Below are 20,661 nucleotides of genomic sequence, written 5' to 3'. Positions count from 1 at the left end.
ATCTTGACAAACTTAGTGTTTTTTCCAGGGCCTTGCAGACACGTATCCTTCATGGTTGTGATTTACTGGCAGTAAATTCAATAGGTTGACCTCTAGCCCTCATCCCCATGATGACAGTTGATGAAAGCAAAACAGGAAATACATAAATAAGATTGTAGCCTTCTCATTCTCATTCTCAAGACCATCTTCGAGTTTCGCCATCGTCATACTGGTACATGAACATACACAAAACCCCCAGGAAACAATTACCCACCCCTCCTAAACCTGCAACCCCTCCTAAACCTGCAACCCCTCCTAAACCTGCAACCCCTCCTAAACCTGCAACCCCTCCTAAACCTGCAACCCCTCCTAAACCTGCAACCCCTCCTAAACCTGCAACCCCTCCTAAACCTGCAACCCCTCCTAAACCTGCAAACTCTCCTAAACCTGCAACCCCTCCTAAACCTGCAACCCCTCCTAAACCTGCAACCCCTCCTAAACCTGCAACCCCTCCTAAACCTGCAACCCCTCCAGCACAGAAAGCGGAAAAACAGGTTCATAAAGAGTTGGGCGGCGTACTCCATGAGTTACAAAACGGCTTCCGGCATCCAGCACTGACAAAGATGGAAATCACCGTTCTTCCACTGTCAAGCCCTGCAGCCGCCAGAGGCCCTTCACTTCCTCTGAGTGAGTAATCTAAATGGTACACAAAACCTCATCGGCCCCGAGGCAGGAAGAGCACTAGAGAGGAGTGGCAGGCGGATCACTTAGATGGCCACTTTGGTTCTATTCAGGGTTCTATTCAGTCCCTATGAGACACCAAGTACACTTCATGAGGCACATTGGCATGTTGTGGTGTTGAGGCTGATGTGTGTTTTACTGCCTGGGTACAGTATGCTTGTAATACATGCTGTTTTGATACCAGGAATAGAATATCGTATGTTTCTCAACTCTTGTCGGACAACTACTGGTCCATTTGAAAGCTCACAACCTGTTGGGTAAACAGTCAGTCAGTACATACGTTTTCTCGTGCAGGTGCATACAGCGCACCGTTGAGGTATGCCCGTACAGGGTGTGGATACAGTCGCCCGTCTCCGCGTTCCAGACCTTCAGCGTCCGGTCGGTGGAGCCGCTGATGATGATGTTGTCCCTCATCTGGGACGACCACACGCCCCCCGTGTGGCCCACCAACGTCCTCAGACACTGCAGAGAGATCAGAGAGAGAAGATGTCTCAGTCTAGATACTTCAAAATGACAAACATAAAACACACCTCATTATGCATAGTCCATACTATGACATATTCAGACAGATGGGAGCCACACATTGGTGGTGGACGTGGTGAAGTTCCCCTCCCTTCCCATGTAATTATATAAATCCATTTCAAACAAGTTTGACATACCTCCCCTCTTTTAAAAAAAACTCCAAAACATCACCTCAGTCTCATATACATACACTGCTAAAAAAATAAAAGGGAACACTTAAACAACACAATGTAACTCCAAGTAAATCACACTTCTGGGAAATCAAACTGTCCACTTAGGAAGCAACACTGATTGACAATAAATTTCACATGCTGTTGTGCAAATGGAATAGACAACAAGTGGAGATTATAGGCAATTAGCAAGACACCCCCAATAAAGGAGTGGTTCTGCAGGTGGTGACCACAGACCACTTCACAGTTCCTATGCTTCCTGGCTGATGTTTTGGTCACTTTTGAATGCTGGCGGTGCTTTCACTCTAGTGGTAGCATGAGACGGAGTCTACAACCCACACAAGTGGCTCAGGTAGTGCAGCTCATCCAGGATGGCACATTAATGCGAGCTGTGGCAAGAAGTTTTGCTGTGTCTGTCAGCGTAGTGTCCAGAGCATGGAGGCGCTACCAGGAAAAAGGCCAGTACATCAGGAGACGTGGAGGAGGCCGTAGGAGGCCAACAACCCAGCAGCAGGACCGCTACCTCCACCTTTGTGAAAGGAGGAGCACTGCCAGAGCCCTGCAAAATGACCTCCAGCAGGCCACAAATGTGCACGTGTCTGCTCAAACGCTCAGAAACAGACTCCATGAGGGTGGTATGAGGGCCCGACGTCCACAGGTGGGGGTTGTGCTTACAGCCCAACACCATGCAGGACGTTTGGCATTTGCCAGTGAACACCAAGATTGGCAAATTCGCCACTGGTTGCCCTGTGCTCTTCACAGATGAAAGCAGGTTCACACTGAGCACATGGAGAACGTTCTGCTGCCTGCAACATCCTCCAGCATGACTTTTTTTATTTGATTTATTTCACCTTTATTTAACCAGGTAGGCAAGTTGAGAACAAGTTCTCATTTACAATTGCGACCTGGCCAAGATAAAGCAAAGCAGTTGACACATACAACGACACAGAGTTACACATGGAGTAAAACAAACACACAGTCAATAATACAGTATAAACAAGTCTATATACGATGTGAGCAAATGAGGTGAGATAAGGGAAGGTAAAGGCAAAAAAGGCCATGGTGGCAAAGTAAATACAATATAGCAAGTAAAACACTGGAATGGTAGATTTGCAATGGAAGAATGTGCAAAGTAGAAATAAAAATAATGGGGTGCAAAGGAGCAAAATAAATAAATAAATTCAATACAGTAGGGAAAGAGGTAGTTGTTTGGGCTAAATTATAGGTGGGCTATGTACAGGTGCAGTAATCTGTGAGCTGATCTGACAGTTGGTGCTTAAAGCTAGTGAGGGAAATAAGTGTTTCCAGTTTCAGAGATTTTTGTAGTTCGTTCCAGTCATTAGCAGCAGAGAACTGGAAGGAGAGGCGGCCAAAGAAATAATTGGTTTTGGGGGTGACTAGAGAGATATACCTGCTGGAGCGTGTGCTACAGGTGGGAGATGCTATGGTGACCAGCGAGCTGAGATAAGGGGGGCTTACCCTAGCAGGATCTTGTAGATGACATGGAGCCAGTGGGTTTGGCGACGAGTATGAAGCGAGGGCCAGCCAACGAGAGCGTACAGGTCGCAATGGTGGGTAGTATATGGGGCTTTGGTGACAAAACGGATTGCACTGTGATAGACTGCATCCAATTTGTTGAGTAGGGTATTGGAGGCTATTTGGTAAATGACATCGCCAAAGTCGAGGATTGGTAGGATGGTCAGTTTTACAAGGGTATGTTTGGCAGCATGAGTGAAGGATGCTTTGTTGCGAAATCGGAAGCCAATTCTAGATTTAACTTTGGATCAGTAGTACACAGAATGGTGTCTTCTGCATAGAGGTGGATCAGAGACTCACCAGCAGCAAGAGCGACCTCATTGATGTATACAGAGAAGAGAGTCGGTCCAAGAATTGAACCCTGTGGCACCCCATAGAGACTGCCAGAGGTCCGGACAGCAGACCCTTCGATTTGACACACTGAACTATCAGAGAAGTAGTTGGTGAACCAGGCGAGGCAATCATTTGAGAAACCAAGGCTGTCGAGTCTGCCGATGAGGATGTGGTGATTGACAGAGTCGAAAGCCTTGGCCAGATCAATGAATACGGCGGCACAGTAATGTTTCTTATCGATGGTGGTTAAGATATCATTTAGGACCTTGAGCGTGGCTGAGGTGCACCCATGACTAGCTCTGAAACCAGATTGGTTTGGCGGTGGGTCAGTCATGGTGTGGGGTGGCATTTCTTTGGGGTGCCGCACAGCCCTCCATGTGCTCGCCAGAGGTAGCCTGACTGCCATTAGGTACCGAGATGAGATCCTCAGACCCCTTGTGAGACCATATGCTGGTGCGTTTGGCCCTGGGTTCCTCCTAATGCAAGACAATGCTATAGACCTCATGTGGCTGGAGTGTGTCAGCAGTTCCTGCAAGAGGAAGGCATTGATGCTATGGACTGGCCCGCCCGTTCCCCAGACCTGAATCCAATTGAGCACATCTGGGACATCATGTCTCGCTCCATCCACCAACGCCACAGACTGTCCAGGAGTTGGCGGATGCTTTAGTCCAGGTCTGGGAGGAGATCCCTCAGGAGACCATCCGCCACCTCATCAGGAGCATGTCCAGGCGTTGTAGGGAGGTCATACAGGGAGCTGGAGGCCACACACACTACTGACCCTCATTTTGACTTGTTTTAAGGACATTACATCAAAGTTGGATCAGCCTGTAGTGTGGTTTTCCACTTTAATTTAGTGTGACTCCAAATCCAGACCTCCATAGGTTGATAAATTTGATTTCCATCGATAATTTGTGTGATTTTGTTGTCAGCACATTCAACTATGTAAAGAAAAAAGTATTTAATAAGAATATTTCATTAATTCAGATCTAGGATGTGTTATTTTAGTGTATATAAGAGATATATAGTAATGTAAGAAAATATGTAAGAAAATAATTTCACTCAAGTTTGAGATTGACCCTCCGATGATTGGATGAAAGTCTAGTTGAAGACAGGATGGGATATCAGGCTGAGATCACGTTCCATTCAGAAGGTATAACAAAGTGAATTTAAATTGTTCTGACCTTTCCTAAAAACCTCTAGTCAAGTCAATCTACATGTAACTGCAGCACAGGGGGGATAAAATGTATTATATTGACCTTTCCTCCATCTAAGGGAATTGATTTATACTCATCTACAGTTGAATGAGGAGGCATTTCCTTCTGTTGTTCCAAGAAGATGGAAGTCCTGGGGTTCAAATACTTTCTCTGGGCTTTATTGGGCTTTGCTGGTGCAATCAAACCAACACATTAGCTGGAAACTTGCAAAACCCGACCATCTGACACGCCAGGCAGACTCGAGCAACCACTAAGTATTTGAAAGAGTTCAAATAGTATTTGAACCCAAGTCTGGAGTACAGGTGGTGACAAAGCCTTCACAAAAAAAGGGACCCATTCTTCCTAATTTGCAAAGCTAGATTAGCTATTGATTACAGTACAGTGATTAAAGAAATCTTTCCAATCTATTCTATTCAATTTGTAACGGCCTCCATAGCCATTATCCCGCTAAACGTAATTATCCCTCAAATTTAATTAGATTTTTTGGGGTGGGATGGTAAACCGGAGGAACCAGTCTGTTCCGGGGGCGTTATGATCCGTGCCGGGACGTGACGCGGAGGGTGTAAAACATGTGACCTGAAGCTGATAAAGTGGTGAGCGTCTAGCGACCGTCAAGGCAAGGCGGAGGCAGGGGTTTTATTGAGGTGAGTGAGTTGGGTGTAACTGCAGTCTCTCTCTCTCTCTCCATCCATCTCCCTTGCTCTCCTGTGATAAACAGGGACGCTTCATTAACTTTGGGACGTAACCTTTTCTCGCCAATGTCACAAGCTATTTATCTAACTGCAGTCAGGCCTCCATTTGCTCAGCTTCATAACGGTTATATTGTGGGAAGAGGAGGAGCAATTAGTAATGGTTCAAAGCAGGATATAATGAGATGAAAGCTTCTGCTACGACTGAGCAAGTTGATCACCAACTAACAGTGACTGTCAACAACAGTAAACTGTCAAATAAATAGTGGGTCAAATACAGTGGAGTTTCTTGGCATGTTGTTTGTTCAGCTGTCAACATAGTACCAGGTTGAGGTCATGAATGCATTGAATGAGATCAATATTATATGTACACATATTTTTGACTGCATCACATCAAAACACTGTCCTGAGTCAAAGTACTCAACACACATAGCAAGTCTGTTACCAGGGTGATTGACTCCCAAGCAAAACAAGCCCAGGGTTCTGACATTCGGGTTCCAATAACGTGGAAGCTTTCTCTCCTGGTCTCGGGTGATTACAGCCTACTTCAGAGTCAAGGAGGGAAGGACCCCTGGAAGTGGAGGCTAAGGTGACTATTTATCTGCCTGTGTTGAACAAATACTAAGAGGTATCTCTCTGCGTCTCAGAGGAAGATTAGACATTCTTCCTCGAGGGCCTGTTAGGGGCTGGTTTGAAGAGCAAGGGTTTGATCAAGTGCTCTATTTTTGCATTACACTTCCTTCCCGAATCCTTTGATCCTTGGCGTTAAAATGTTGGAAAAGTACCTTGTATTGCTCTTCCCCACAGTTATCTTTCGATTGGGGAGACCATGTTGTTTTTCTACTGCGACTACTGACAGTTGTCTCCTTCCCATAATGGTCACCTTTCCCAGAATGCATAGTCTTCAGAACACAAAACAAAACGACAAAACCAGGTCGGCTGACTGACTAAGCGAGGATGCCAACAGACAGGTGATGCTAACTGAAGGTAAAAGGCTAGCCCCGGAAGATAAACAAACAGGGTCTATTACAAGGCTATGGGAAAGCTTCACAGTGCAAAATAACAAGATGGTCACATATACTAGGCTAGACAACGTTAGCAGGAAACTCAGACTAGGCCAGATTGCAGACCTTGTTGAGTTTATCAGACAGAGCTCACAGCCCAGCAGAGGTCAGATGTAAGGAGCCTATATGCTGGAGAGGAATGTTTACAGAGGTGTTTTTCTTGCTGCCGCCTGCATTTGAACAGACCTGGTGGTTACCCAAGATCTCATTATGACTCAGAGGTACAGAGAGATGGAGAGAGAGAGGGCGGGGGGAGGGAGAGAGAGGGGGGGGGCGGGGGAGGGAGAGCGGGGGAGAGGGCGGGGAGGGAGAGCGGGGGAGGGAGAGCGGGGGGAGAGAGAGGAGAGGGGGGGAGGAGAGAGAGAGGGAGAGAGAGAGAGCGGGGAGGGAGAGAGAGAGAGGGAGAGAGAGAGAGCGGGGGAGGGAGAGAGAGAGAGGGAGAGAGAGAGAGGGGGGAGGGAGAGAGAGAGAGCGGGGAGGGAGGAGAGAGAGAGGGAGAGAGAGAGAGCGGGGAGGGAGAGAGAGAGAGCGGGGGAGGGAGAGAGAGGGAGAGAGAGAGAGCGGGGAGGGAGAGAGAGGGAGAGCGGGGAGGGAGAGAGAGAGCGAGAGAGAGAGAGCGGGGGAGGGAGAGAGAGAGAGAGAGAGCGGGGGAGGGAGAGAGAGAGCGGGGGAGGGAGAGAGAGAGAGCGGAGAGAGAGAGAGCGGGGAGGGAGAGAGAGAGAGCGGGGAGGGAGAGAGAGAGAGAGAGAGAGCGGGGGAGGGAGAGAGGAGAGAGAGAGAGAGGGGGGAGGGAGAGAGAGAGAGAGGGAGAGCGGGGGAGGGAGAGAGAGGGAGAGAGAGAGGGGGGAGGGAGAGAGAGAGAGCGGGGGAGGGAGAGAGAGAGAGCGGGGGAGGGAGAGAGAGAGAGCGGGGAGGGAGAGAGAGAGAGCGGGGGAGGGAGAGAGAGAGAGCGGGGGGGAGGAGAGAGAGAGCGGGGAGAGCGGGGGGAGGGAGAGAGAGGGAGAGAGAGAGAGCGGGGAGGGAGAGAGAGAGAGCGGGGAGAGAGAGAGAGAGAGAGAGAGAGAGCGGGGGAGAGAGAGAGAGGGGGAGGGAGAGAGAGCGGGGGGAGGGAGAGGGAGAGAGAGAGAGAGCGGGGGGGGGAGGGAGAGAGAGAGCGGGGAGGGAGAGAGAGAGAGCGGGGAGGGAGAGAGAGAGCGGGGAGGGAGAGAGAGAGCGGGGGAGAGGAGAGAGAGCGGGGGGAGGGAGAGAGCGGGAGGGGTGGGGGAGAGGGGTGGGGGAAAAAGAGGGTGGGAGGGAAAACATGAAAAAGAGAGATGTCCTTTCAAGGACAATGAGTGAATAAAGTGAATAAACCGAGAGAACAAGGGTTTTCCCAGCACTGTGCAAATGGGCCCGTGACACACAAGAGAAGGGTGTAAACTCTACGTGATAAGACCTCCGCATGCATTCCTGGGTCTTGATGATACGGCCTCAGAAGTTTCTGTTTGACGGTCAACACAGACCTGGCGTTGATCCATGTTAGTCACGCTCTCAGCTGTGATTCCACATCTAGCTTGTGGGGACATGCCAGGTCTGGATACGCCGATTAGTATGAACATAATAACATAGGCTAACAGTCTCTCACAACGACACACATGTCAAAACACAGTCTACAAAGATGAGATATGACCCCAATCAGAACAATCAATTAAACATTGAATGTAGAAAGAGGAGGAAGGGAAGCACGACTAAGGTACACAATAGTACATTTTGGTAGACAGAAGGTGCTCTTTGGTAAAAGGGTAAATTGCTCATCAAAAAGAAAGGAGGACCAAGGCACTCTTCATATAATTAAAATGCCATTATTTGTATGGCATGTTTAATAGAAACAAAGTAATAAAAAAAAGACCTTTCTAAGTGTTCTGATACTTCTAGCTTGGAGTTGTATTTTTTTGATAACATAGCTAGAGTATTTCACTTTTTAATGTGTATAGTATTGCTTACTAGGTGTTGTCCAATCAATTTTGTAACCACTCCCTCTTCCAATTAGGGCTAATTGGAAAAGCTGTTCAAAAGAGGACATTGTATTATTTCTTTGTACTCCCTGACAAAAGGCCATGCAGCCGAAACGCGTCAGATTTTTAAAACATTGAATGCTTTGCTTCAGTTCAATACATCTAGTTCTCATATACAAGGGGATCAATGGCCTCATTATGAGGCATACACTCCATTAGTAATGTCTGGAGCTCCTCATGTTATTATCTGAGGTGAAGGTGAACCAGGAATACACAGCTAGAGTGTGTGTGTGTTGCCTTTCCTCTCTGCGATAGAGGGAATCTGCCTGCCAGTTCAGATCAGCCTGACAGGCAGCGGAGTGTGTGTGACAGGCAGCAGAGTTGTCTGTTGACGGGCACAAGGACTTTCACTGCTCCAGCACACAGACAGACAGCCTTTGAAGCACTGGCTGCGTGTACAGTGTGTGTGTACCGTGTGTGTAGATCGAAGCTTGACAGCTCTCATTGAAAGCGATGGACAGCAAAGACAAAGGTGCAGGCCTCAGACGGACTCAGCAGCCAGCACCATATTCCACGACAACATCCGATCGCTAGGCTACTGAAGACAGACAGACTGAGGAAAACTAAAAGACAATTTAAAAGTCTGGGGCTGCAGTAAGCAAAATGCTAATATGTAAAAAAAAAGATCTAAAAAAGAGCATCAACAACGAAGCCAAACCGAAGCAGCTCTCAGTCTAAGCCCAGACCATCATTTCACGGCATTGTGGTTTCTAGCCTCCTCTTCTTCAGTCCCAAAGCAAACGGTCTTAACAGAACTCCAATGGCGTCCTGTTATCTTAACCACAGAGCAATGCGGAATTCCAGGTTTGTGCTTCCCAAATGGCACCCCTACGGTGGGCCCTGGTCAAAAGTAGTGCACTATAAAGGGCATAGGTTGCCATTTGGGACGCAAGCCAGTCTCTCAAGGAGATGAGTAAGGAAGCGTTTGTTGAGTAATCTGCTGGTGCAATCATGTCTTGATTGCTCACAGTTGGGGTGTCCTGAATCACTCCCATACTGTATGATAGTACTGACGGAGTGAGAGAGAAACCCCTCTGGTATCTAAAGGACAAGAATAACAATCCTAGTCTTAGATGATGGAATCTTTCATTGGCGACATGAAAGGCTAAATTCCACAACAGTGGAAGATCCATTATCTGATCTGAAGAATGTCTGCTGTGACGCACGATGGAAATGAAATGGTAAATGTTGCTGGATGGGATACGCTGTACATGCGAGCCATGTCTAACAGGGAAAATCTATGGAGGACACGACAGCACCAGACACGTGCCTTGTTTCATTTTGTTCCAATTGATGTATCAATGCCAGGTGCTACTTTGAGAAATGCAACTGGGGGACTGAACATGCCATAAAAGGAATAGAGGTCCATCACATTTGTTCTAAACAGTAAGCTTTGCCCTGTGTTTGTTCACTACATTAGAACATGTTCAGCAGAATATTTCATTCACTTGACTACTCACCTCTCTACCGGTCAGGGACAGAACCCTCGCCAAAGTAGTGCACTATATACAGAATAGGGTGCCATTTTGGACACAAGCTTGGTCTAGTCACTGAATCCAGTGGCTGGGATAATTAAGTCATATTCAGACTGCACATCCTCTTTGGGACAGAGGAATTCAAAGCACTCAGGTTGTGACATTCATGTCTGTGCCAGCTCATCTTTATCAAAATAAAAGCGTCCTCAAACCAAACAGTCCGGACCGAGACCTTGTGGGCCGCAGCTGAAGGACAACAGAACTAAAAAAAATACAAATCAATTGGAGATGCTTCAGACGGACATGGAGGCCAGTCTAGAGAGGGAGTCAACATTGTCCCTCTGTAATATCCCAGTAAAACAACGGAAGAGCGAAAACCTTCTCAAAGTAGCACCTTGCATTGACACATCACTTGAAAGAGTGAAAAGCATGTCTTTCGAGGTCCATTTTCAAGCGTGGGTTTCCTATTGATCCAGTGGTGAATAAGTTCTTAGTCTGGATGTTAGCTGCTGAAAGCTGGGCAGGAATACGCTTCCCTGAGCTCCTGTGAGGCTGAAGGTTTACGCCACTTAAGCTGGGACTTGGAGTGGAACACCAAGGTAGGAGAGGAAACACACAAGCGAGGGCACACACATACACTCCCACACACAGGCATAACACACGTACTCCCACACACACACATGCGCACTCCCACGCATGTACTCCCACACACCCGCGCACTCACCCACACACGCGCACTCACGCCCACACGCGCACTCACGCCCCCACACGCATGTTCTCCCACACGCATGTTCTCCCACACACACACGTACGTACTCCCACCCACCCACCCACCCACCCACACACAAAGAATAAATAAGAACACCCACAACCCAAGGTCAGACAATCTGTAAAGAAAGAGAAAGAGGAGACAGAGAAGCTACAGTCCTGTCTGGCAGCCAGGCAGACATTTTGGCTATTTGCTGTGGAAACAGAAGCAGGATCAGGAAGAAGAATCCGGTAGCAGCTCTGGACTATTCTTTGGCAGGGGTCATCCAGGGGTCAGGTCAAAACAAGCCTGGCTTGTCACAGCAAGAGATGATTGATGGTGAACTAAGGGCTCTGCAGAGAGCGAGAGCGCGAGAGAGCAAAAGAGAGCAAAAGAGAGCGAGAGAGCAAAAGAGAGCGCGAGAGAGCAAAAGAGAGCGCGAGAGAGCAAGCGGGAGCGCGAGAGAGCAAACGGGAGCGCGAGAGAGCAAGCGGGAGCGAGAGAGCAAAGCGCGAGAGAGCAAGCGAGAGCGCGCGAGAGCGCGAGCGCGAGAGAGCAAAAGAGAGCGCGAGAGAGCAAAAGAGAGCGCGAGAGAGCAAAAGAGAGCGCGAGAGAGCAAAAGAGAGCGCGAGAGAGCAAAAGAGAGCGCGAGAGAGCAAAAGAGAGCGCGAGAGAGCAAAAGAGAGCGCGAGAGAGCAAAAGAGAGCGCGAGAGAGCGCGAGAGAGCGCGAGAGAGCGCGAGAGAGCGCGAGAGAGCAAAAGAGAGCAAAAGAGAGCGCGAGAGAGCAAAAGAGAGCGCGAGAGAGCAAAAGGGAGCGCGAGAGAGCAAAAGCGCGAGGGAAAAGGAGCGCGAGAGAGCAAAAGGGAGCGCGAAGAGGGAGCGCGAGAGAGCAAAAGGGAGCGCGAGAGAGCAAAAGGGAGCGCGAGAGAGCAAAAGGGAGCGCGAGAGAGCAAAAGGGAGCGCGAGAGAGCAAAAGGGAGCGCGAGAGAGCAAAAGGGAGCGCGAGAGAGCAAAAGGGAGCGCGAGAGAGCAAAAGGGAGCGCGAGAGAGCAAAAGGGAGCAAGAGCAAAAGGAGCGCGAGAGAGCAAAAGGGAGCGCGAGAGAGCAAAAGGGAGCGAGAGCAAAAGGGAGAGAGCGAGCGAGAGAGCGAGCGAGCAAAAGAGCGAGCAAAAGAGCGAGCAAAAGAGAGAGCAAAAGAGCAAGAGAGCAAGAGAGCACAAATAAAGGAAATTTGTTTTTTCCTCTTCTTGCAATGGAGATCTATCCACCAGCGGTTTAACGACTGATCTAGGATCTGCTCAAATGGCTTCAGTCCTGACTTCAACAAACAAGAGCAAATTTACTAATCTGGCTCAGGCGAAGATGGTCTCTAGATTCTTCCAAACTGATATAGGATCAGCACACCTTTCTACAGCTCTGACCTCGACTGTCATAGTGAAATGAACAAATCTGGCACAGGAACAGCTGGTTTGGGCATAAAAGGTAACCAACCACACGGCAGGGAGGGAGGGGTGGGGGCGGTGTTTGTGGATCCAGCCCAGGTGCATTGTGGGAAAAGAATGGCCTCGGGCCAGCCTGCTGGGTTACGATGACTAATCACGCACACACCTGTTCTGACCTCTGTCGTCACAGCATGATATGAGCAAGTCACTGCAGCACTAACCTGAGAGTTACAAGTCATCCGGATGGACATTACCCTAATGTTGGTGGTGTGAAGAGAGACAATCCGCATGGCTTCACGATCAGATGCCCTTGGTACTGATCTGTTCACATCAGCACAACGCTGAGAGAGACCGACAGACTGTATAATCACTGCTTGGCTGAGTGCCCAATGCAATCAACAGGGAGGAAGATTTTTTGCTATGAGACACGACGCTGCCTCTTTTTTCAGTGTTTCAGTGTTTCATGCACCTGGGCACCACTGACACATTCAGAGTGTATTTGTCATTGTCCATGCAAGGATAGAACGTCTGAAACATTTGGTTTAAGAACCTTAGTCGTTCTCCTTGCACTTTAAAAAGCCAGAGAGCTTTGTCCTAAAGGAGAAATGTCATTAAGAGCTCCAGTGAAAATGGAGTCGGCAAAGACCAGGGAAGAGTTGATTTACAATACTCCCTGAGCCTCCCTACCTCTTGCTCTCCCTCTCTCAGCGAGGCCCACACCAACGCCACCATTTTAGTAGCCCGTATAAACCAGCAACACAAGGCACGTGTCCCGCATCAGTCCCAGCCATGAATACCAACAGCCCCTCCCTCGCCTGTCTGACGACACAGATCTTTCACTGGCTCTCCGCACAATGGCCCTTGGCTGAATCTCCAACGGTAACCTGTCCACCATGTAGTGCACTACTTTTGACCAGGGCCCATAGGTGGCTGGTCAAAAGTAGTGCACTACATAGAGAATAGGGTGGCATTTGGGATAAAAACGAAATGCAGGAGGAGGGAAGAGAGAACAAAATGGATTCCAGACAATATGCTGCAGTATTGCAGGACAGGTGGTGTTATGTGCCAATGTTGAATGATGTCACTAATCAATTGCAATTTGGTCAGGGTCTCAGGGAGATTCTGGAGCATCAAGCAGTATCATTTGTATAAGATCTCCAGTAAGCAGTATACTGTAGCCTATGAATTTGAGTAAACCTTAAATGCAAAAATCAATACAAACCCATGACCATGAATCTGAGGTATTGAGTGAAGACACACTAAGACATTTAAAGAGCTGCCATAGCATGTGGATTAACTTCCTGCTAACATGCTTCATTACAGATTAATGAGACGGTAATGAGAAATAGACCAGCTGTAATGAGTTCCTTCAGAACAGGAACTCATTACAATGTGTATTGTATTCCACATAACACTGATGCAGTGGGATGGAACAACCCATGAGACACTATCACTTTTTAAACTCCTATTCATAATCTCCAGAACCAAACCATACCAATCTACATACCAGCACCATACCAATCTACATACCAGCACCATACCAGTCTACAACTGAGACCACGGCGATTTTCAACATTCTGTGGTCAAAAAGGTTTGGACTCGTTTCAATGTGGGGGTTGGAGAGCGAGGGATGAGTGACAGTCGTACCTTTCCCGTGACAGCCGACCAGACCTTGAGCGAGTTGTCGTCAGAGCCGCTGACGATGCGGTTACCACAGAACTGGAGGCAGGTGATGACATGGTCATCATGACCCTTAAGCACCTAGAGAGGTCGGAGGGATGGAGGAGAGAAGAGGGAGGGAAGGAGAGAGAGATGGATGACAGGGAGGGAGGGAGGGAGGGAGGAGGGAGAGATGGATGACAGGGAGGAGGGAGGGAGGGAGGGAGGGAGGGAGGGAGGGAGGGAGGGAGGGAGGGGGAGGGAGGGAGGGAGGGAGGGAGAATAAGATAAAATGTCAAGAACCCAACAGGAACAATGACAAGGCTGCATTTCTCCAGACATCAAAGACTTGAGGTAAATGTCACGACGGCGCTTTGCAGGTGTACAGAGACCCCCTGTTCAAAAAGACTTGTGCGTGTATGCGTGTGTAAACTCAGCTGTGCGTGTATGCGTGTGTAAACTCAGCTGTGCGTGTATGCGTGTGTAAACTCAGCTGTGCGTGTATGCGTGTGTAAACTCAGCTGTGCGTGTATGCGTGTGTAAACTCAGCTGTGCGTGTATGCGTGTGTAAACTCAGCTGTGCGTGTATGCGTGTGTAAACTCAGCTGTGCGTGTATGCGTGTGTAAACTCAGCTGTGCGTGTATGCGTGTGTGTAAACTCAGCTGTGAGTGTATGCGTGTGTGTAAACTCAGCTGTGAGTGTATGTGTGTGTAAACTCAGCTGTGAGTGTATGCGTGTGTGTAAACTCAGCTGTGAGTGTAAACTCAGCTGTGAGTGTAAACTCAGCTGTGAGTGTAAACTCAGCTGTGAGTGTAAACTCAGCTGTGAGTGTAAACTCAGCTGTGAGTGTAAACTCAGCTGTGAGTGTAAACTCAGCTGTGAGTGTATGTGTGTGTAAACTCAGCTGACGGACACGGGGGCCACAGAACTGCAGACTCGGCCAATGAAAGAGCGCCTTACAGACAGACACAGGGGAGTGTGAAGAGCAAGCGGGGTAACCACGGTTACGTCAGCCACTACTCCGTCTACAGTCACAAAAGGACCTGAGGGCTTTTTGAAATGAACTAAATTAGCCATACGAGGTATATTAGGAAGATCACTCTCCCTTGCTAGTCAAGCTCAATTTAAACTCTGAAAACACTCAAGAAACAGCAGTTTGATGTAGAAGTAGAATTGAGGTCATGTTGAGCTCTAGAGAAGAACTACCATTAAAAAAAACTATCTATAAGAACTGTCATTACCAAAATCTTCTTTAGGAGAGTTAGACAACTGACCCACCTATGGCTTCTAATAAAACCCAGCATAAGAGCCTTATCGACTTGGACGCCTGATCTAATTCAAAGCCGCTTGATATAAAATCCATACGAGTCTCAAGGGAGTGTTAAGATATAATGAACCCGTCTAATAAGGAACGAAGAAAGGCTTTAGATTTAAGTTTTATACAAAACCACCAAGTCCAAAGTTGAGAACTGAAGCAGAATTAAATACTGTGGGGCAAATAAAATTATCTATATTATAAACTGGGTGGTTTGAGCCCTAAATGTTGATTGGCTGACAGCTGTGGTATATCAGACTGCATACCACGGGTATGACAAAACATGCATTTTTAAATTGGTAATCAGTTTATAATAGCAATAAGGCAACTCGGGGGTTTTTAAGGCAACTCGTTGCGTTGTGCCTAAGAACAGCCCTTAGCCGTGGTATACTGGCCGTACACCACAAACCCCAGAGGTGCCTTACTGCTTACTTATATAAGATGTTGAGAATAAGGGGAAGCAAAGAGAAAATGTCTACCTTGGGTGATCGGAGGTCTCCTCTCCTCCAGTTGGTGTCTATCCTATGCTGCCTGATGTACGCACACTTCCAGGGGCTGTGGGTGAAGCCCGGCTTGGTGACTTTCCTCTTCTTGAAGGCTAGAGGCTCATCAATGCCTGCTTGTGGAGAGATGAGAGGAGAGGAGCAGTGTCAGTCCGAGACTGCGTCGGAACGCAGAATATCTACCGTTTGCTCAGGCCATTGTCAATCTAGTCTGACCATTGTTCAAGATTGAGCACATAGGCCAATGCTGGTGTCATTCATGGTCTGAAACTACTTCAGCATGTTCCTTTTGGCCAGTGCTTGTGCCTGTCATGCCCGTATACCGGTTCAGTGATTCCTATTGGCTAAGTGCGTCTAGACTGACCCTCCTCCCGGCACTTCTCCCTCCAGAGGAGGTTGTCCTCAGCCAGGATCCTCCAGTAACGACAGGTCTGAGCGGCCTGCAACAGGTCCTTGGGCTCAAGGAACGACAGCACATACAGGGCCAACTGACGGAGGAGAGGAAGGATGGAGGGAAGGAGAGAGAGAAAGGAGGAGATAATGTTATTTTACAGTGTAAGGGCGTTGCCGTGGTTGAGTGGGTGTTCTGAGTCTTGTTGACCAACCCCACACCTCCTAAAATACCAGTGCTCTATAATTCAATAGCAGTGCTCTACAACTCAAACATGCCTCATCCCCAAGCCATTATTGACGATACAGAGCAATTGAGAGCGTTAGAAAGTGTTTCATCGATGCAGCACAGCAGAACCCCTGATTGTGTATTGAGTTGGTTACATAACAGGGTACTACAGGGTGTCTTCGTCTTACTACGTGTCTCAGTCTCATCCATATATGGATACCACTGAACTGCCCCCAGGGCCTGTTCTGTTGCAGCTTCTTTACTCTGCCTAGTGCCTACCACACCCTATCACACTCCAGCCTGAGAGACAGAGAAAACAGAAGAAAAGAGAGAGAAAAAAGAGCGAGAGACGAGAGAGAGCTAGAAAAAAAGAGCAAGAAAAAAAGAGAAGAGCGAGAAAAAATAGTGAGAAGGAGAAACAGAGAAGAGAGAAGGAGAAAAGAGTGAGTGAGAGAACAGAGAGAGAGGAGAGAACAAATGGGGAGCAAAGCAGAAACCGCTAAATGGGAAGAAACAAGGCAGCAGTGAGAGAGAGCAAGACAGGCTGCCTGAGGCTTCAACCTCTGCTAAACAAGGAAACAGTGAGCGGGAGCAAGGCAAGTTTCCTCATGCTCCAACCTCTGCTAAACAAGGAAACAGTGAGCGGGAGCAAGGCAAGTTTCCTCATGCTCCAACCTCTGCTAAACAAGGAAACAGTGAGAGGGAGCAAGACAAGTTTCCTCATGCTCCAACCTCTGCTAAACAAACAGTCTGAAGGGGCTTGGCCACTGGAGCAAGCTGAGGGGAGGCTATTTAGACCATTATGGATCATTCCAGACTACTTCCCACACATCTCCCTTCCCACACATCTCCCTTCCCCATTCCAGACTACTTCCCACACATCTCCCTTCACTCACTCCCTCCCTCCCCCATTACAGACGATTCCACACCCTGCCTTTCTCTCCCCTCTTTCCCTCCCCGTCCAGACCTCCCTCACACCTGACAGACAGGAGGCAGGTGCCAGACAGACAGTCACTCTGATAAGCACCTCTCTGAGGAGTGACAGGAGGCTGTTTAAGATAGATCCCCTGAGACCATAGAATCCTGAACAGAGACACATTGGCCTGGTGTTATTAGTCCTCAGTTTGAGCGAAGGGTGACACACCCACTGAAAGGTGCCATTAAGGCTTTTTCCAATGAGTTAAGTGGAGATAAGAAGACAGCTCAGGGAGCATTCAGTTCTCACCTCTTTGGGCAACAGGGATGGATGGATGGATGGATGGGGAGATGGGAGTGTGCAGTTGGGGGAGTTAAATAGGTGGTACGGGAGCTTTGGTTCTCACTTCTTTAGGGATTAGAAAGCGAGAGGGAGGAGGAAGGGGCTAGAAAGCGAGAGGGAGGAGGAAGGGGTTAGAAAGCGAGAGAGAGGAGGAAGGGGCTAGAAAGCGAGAGGGAGGAGGAAGGGGCTAGAAAGCGAGAGGGAGGAGGAAGGGGCTAGTAGCCCCTTCTTTCTATAAAGAGCTATAAAGGGGTTGTCACCTCTTTGGGCAGCAGGGAGATGAAGTCGCGTTGGAACTGTGGCTCAATAACCTGCATCATGTGTTTGACATGCGTGGGCTCACAGCTGTCGATCAACTCATCCAGCGCCATGAGCTTCTCTGGGCCACTCCAGCTCTGAAAAACACACAGGAGGACGAGGGAGAGCAGGGTTAGATGGGATGTGTCGATGGTACACTACTCCAGCTGTGGAATACACAGGACCGGTCAGGAGAGAAGTACATGGAAAGGACTTTATATGTTGGTTATGTTGATGGTACTTGATTGTAAAAGTAGTTTTTAGTGTGTTGCATTGTATTGGCATACAAGGGTGCTTGCTGTAAGTGTGGTGGAATGTAAAAGTGTTTGAAGCCAATTTGCATAGGTGTAGAAGTGTGTATATTTGTGTGCCAATGCATACACTATATATACAAGAGTATATGGACACCCTTTCAAATTAGTGGACTCGGATATTTCAGCGAAACCAGTTGCCGACAGGTGTATAAAGTCGAGAACACCGCCATGCAATCTCCATAGACAAACACTGGCAGTAGAATGGCCTGACTGAAGAGCGGTGACTTTTAACGTGGCACACTGTCATAGGATGCCACCTTCCCAACAAGTCAGTTCGTCAAATTTCTGCCCTGCCAGAGCTGCCTCGGTCAACTGTAAGTTCTGTTATGGCGAATTGGAAAAATCTAGGAGCAACAACGGCTTAGCCGCAAAGTGGTAGGCCACACAAGCTCACAGAACGGGACCGCCGAGTGATGAAGCACGTAGTGTGTAAAAATAGTCTGTCCTTGGTTGCAACACTCAATACCTAGTTCCAAACTGCCTCTGGAAGCAACGTCAGCACAAGAACAGCTTCATGAAATAGGTTTCCATGGCCGAGCAGCTGCACACAAGCGTAAGATCACCATGCTCAATGCCAAGCGTCGGCTGGAGTGGTGTAAAGCTTGCTGCCATTAGACTCTGTGGAGCAGTGGAAGCATGTTCTCTGGAGTGATGAATCACGCTCTCTGGCAGTCCGACAGACAAATCTGGGTTTGGAAGATACCATGAGAGCACCACCTGCCCCAATGCATAGTGCCAACTGTAACATTTGGTGGAGGAGGAATAATGGGATGGGGCTGTTTTTCATGGTTTCGGGCCCCTTAGTTCCAGTGAAGGGATTATCTTAACACTACAGCATACAATGACATTCTAAACGATTCTGTGCTTCCAACTTTGTGGCAGTTTGGGGGTAGGCCCTTTCCTGTTTCAGCATGGCAAAGAGGTCCATAGAGAAATGGAATTTGACTGGTCTGCACAGAGCCCTGACCTCAACCCCATCGAACACCTTTGGGAGGAAATGGAATGCCGACTGTGAGCCAGGCCTAATCGCCCAACATCAGTGCCCGACCTCACAAATGCCGTTTTGGCTAAATGGAAACAAGTCCCCGCAGCAATGTTCCAACATCTAGTGGAAAACCTTTCCAGAAGAGTGGAGGCTGTTAAAGCAGCAAAGGGGGGGACCAACTCCATATTAATGCTCATGATTTTGGAATAAAATGTTTGACAAGCAGGTGTCCACATACTTTTGGTCATGTGTATGCAAGTGAATAACACATTCCCTCAACAGAAGCCAGTTAGCCCAAGGCACCTCGCCGCTAACTACACTGGCAACAGGCACATTAAAAGGCCATTTCCACATCAAGAGCCTGGCCTTCATCAGCACTGTTATTACCTAGCTATGCTCCGTCTGGGATTTCTCCTGGCTGAATATTCACCACCGCTCACAGCCTGAAGCTCAAAGCCAAACTGTTGAGCTTAGCTAGCAAGGGCTGTAGTTGTAACTAGACCAAGTGTCTAGATGCTGGGGCCAACGTTGTTTTCCCTTTGGGAGAGCGCTCAAATGTAACACAGTGATTATAAGAGAGAAGGATGGAGGATGGAAAGCATTGGGCATGTAAAGCATCTGTAATTTGGCAGTTAGACTGACGCCACCGGAGGAGCTGACTGTGCCGGTAGTTAGGAAGGTAATCAGGGAGTTGGGTTCAAAGCAGTACTTCTCGAACCAGGGCAAAGGGTTGGATTACTGAATGGTTACGCAGCGCTGGCTGGCAGGCGACTTAACACCCATTGGTTATGCCTCTGGGAATTAGCTTTCTGGGTAGAAACACCGCTAGCTACAAAGCTTGCTTATGCTTGGCGGGTAACGCACTGAATTAAGGCACTGATTACAAAGCATGGGTCAGTCAACCCTGGTTTTCAACCAGACAACATAACACCATGTTTCTTTCCAGTGTTATGACATTTGGATAGCATTATCGTCTGGCTACACTCATCTTAAAACCTCTTAGAGGATTCATTGAATTTCTCTCTCACTCCACAGGAAGCACAAAAGGGGCTGAGCATGCCAGGACAGGAAAGAGAATGTACAGAATGCACGTTGGTGGGTTTAGCTGCGTCTAATAGAGGCTGTCAGACGAAAGGCAAAAATGGGGCCATAGCAGGTGAACTACGTCAATAGTCTCTCTCTCTCACGCTCTCCCGCTCTGTCAACCCCCCCCCACACACACACACAGAGGGGGCGAGTTCTCACATGGACAAGCTATTTCACAGGATTAGTGGTTTTTGGGAACGATTAAGCGATAAATGCAATGTTACAATATTTGACAACGGATGTCTGACTGAATTGTTTGATGCCGTGCCATGTCCCGGAGAGGCAGGTACTGATCTTACAGGTAGTTGTTGCAGAAGTAAACAGAGCGGAAAAGCCCGACCTTGAACGCAACATTGTTCTAAACAGCTGCGGAATCTTAACATCCTGAAGTAAGACTTACAGGCATCCAATTGTTAAATGAACTTGGCCTGACATCTCTATGCTGCAGTCTGGCTTCTGTGGCTGTAAATAGCTACAGGATGGGATTACATTCCACAATAGCAGTAAACTGGTTTATTCACCAAACAGAGACGTGAAGAAAGTTAATCACCGCAATATTAGCAGAAAGATGTTGTGAGCAGGAATGTTATTAGCAAATTGCCATTTTTCAAATAAAAGATCTCTTGACATTTTGTGGCGGTTAGGCAGCCATTACC

The 20,661-nt window shown here is 48.1% G+C and overlaps 1 protein-coding gene across 5 annotated transcripts in view; it reads right to left on the bottom strand.

Moving 5' to 3' along the window:
* Positions 1-20,661, bottom strand: part of LOC124001233 (F-box/WD repeat-containing protein 7-like) — a 99,488-nt gene that overhangs the window by 12,622 nt on the left and 66,205 nt on the right. For 3 of the 5 annotated variants that reach the window (XM_046307868.1, XM_046307873.1, XM_046307870.1), the window contains exons 4-8: positions 17,584-17,718; positions 15,811-15,934; positions 15,423-15,562; positions 13,616-13,729; positions 1,001-1,182 (exon numbers count right to left, since the gene is read on the bottom strand). In XM_046307868.1, the coding sequence (XP_046163824.1) occupies positions 1,001-1,182; positions 13,616-13,729; positions 15,423-15,562; positions 15,811-15,934; positions 17,584-17,718 (695 nt within the window). The remainder of the gene's footprint in view (positions 1-1,000; positions 1,183-13,615; positions 13,730-15,422; positions 15,563-15,810; positions 15,935-17,583; positions 17,719-20,661) is intronic. The other 2 variants (XM_046307869.1, XM_046307872.1) reach the window with 1 other exon arrangement.

This window comes from Oncorhynchus gorbuscha, linkage group LG17, assembly GCF_021184085.1.
Source record: "Oncorhynchus gorbuscha isolate QuinsamMale2020 ecotype Even-year linkage group LG17, OgorEven_v1.0, whole genome shotgun sequence".
Taxonomy (NCBI): domain Eukaryota; kingdom Metazoa; phylum Chordata; class Actinopteri; order Salmoniformes; family Salmonidae; genus Oncorhynchus; species Oncorhynchus gorbuscha.
Note: the sequence above shows the minus strand (reverse complement) of the source record. Positions and strands in the feature narration are given on the sequence as shown.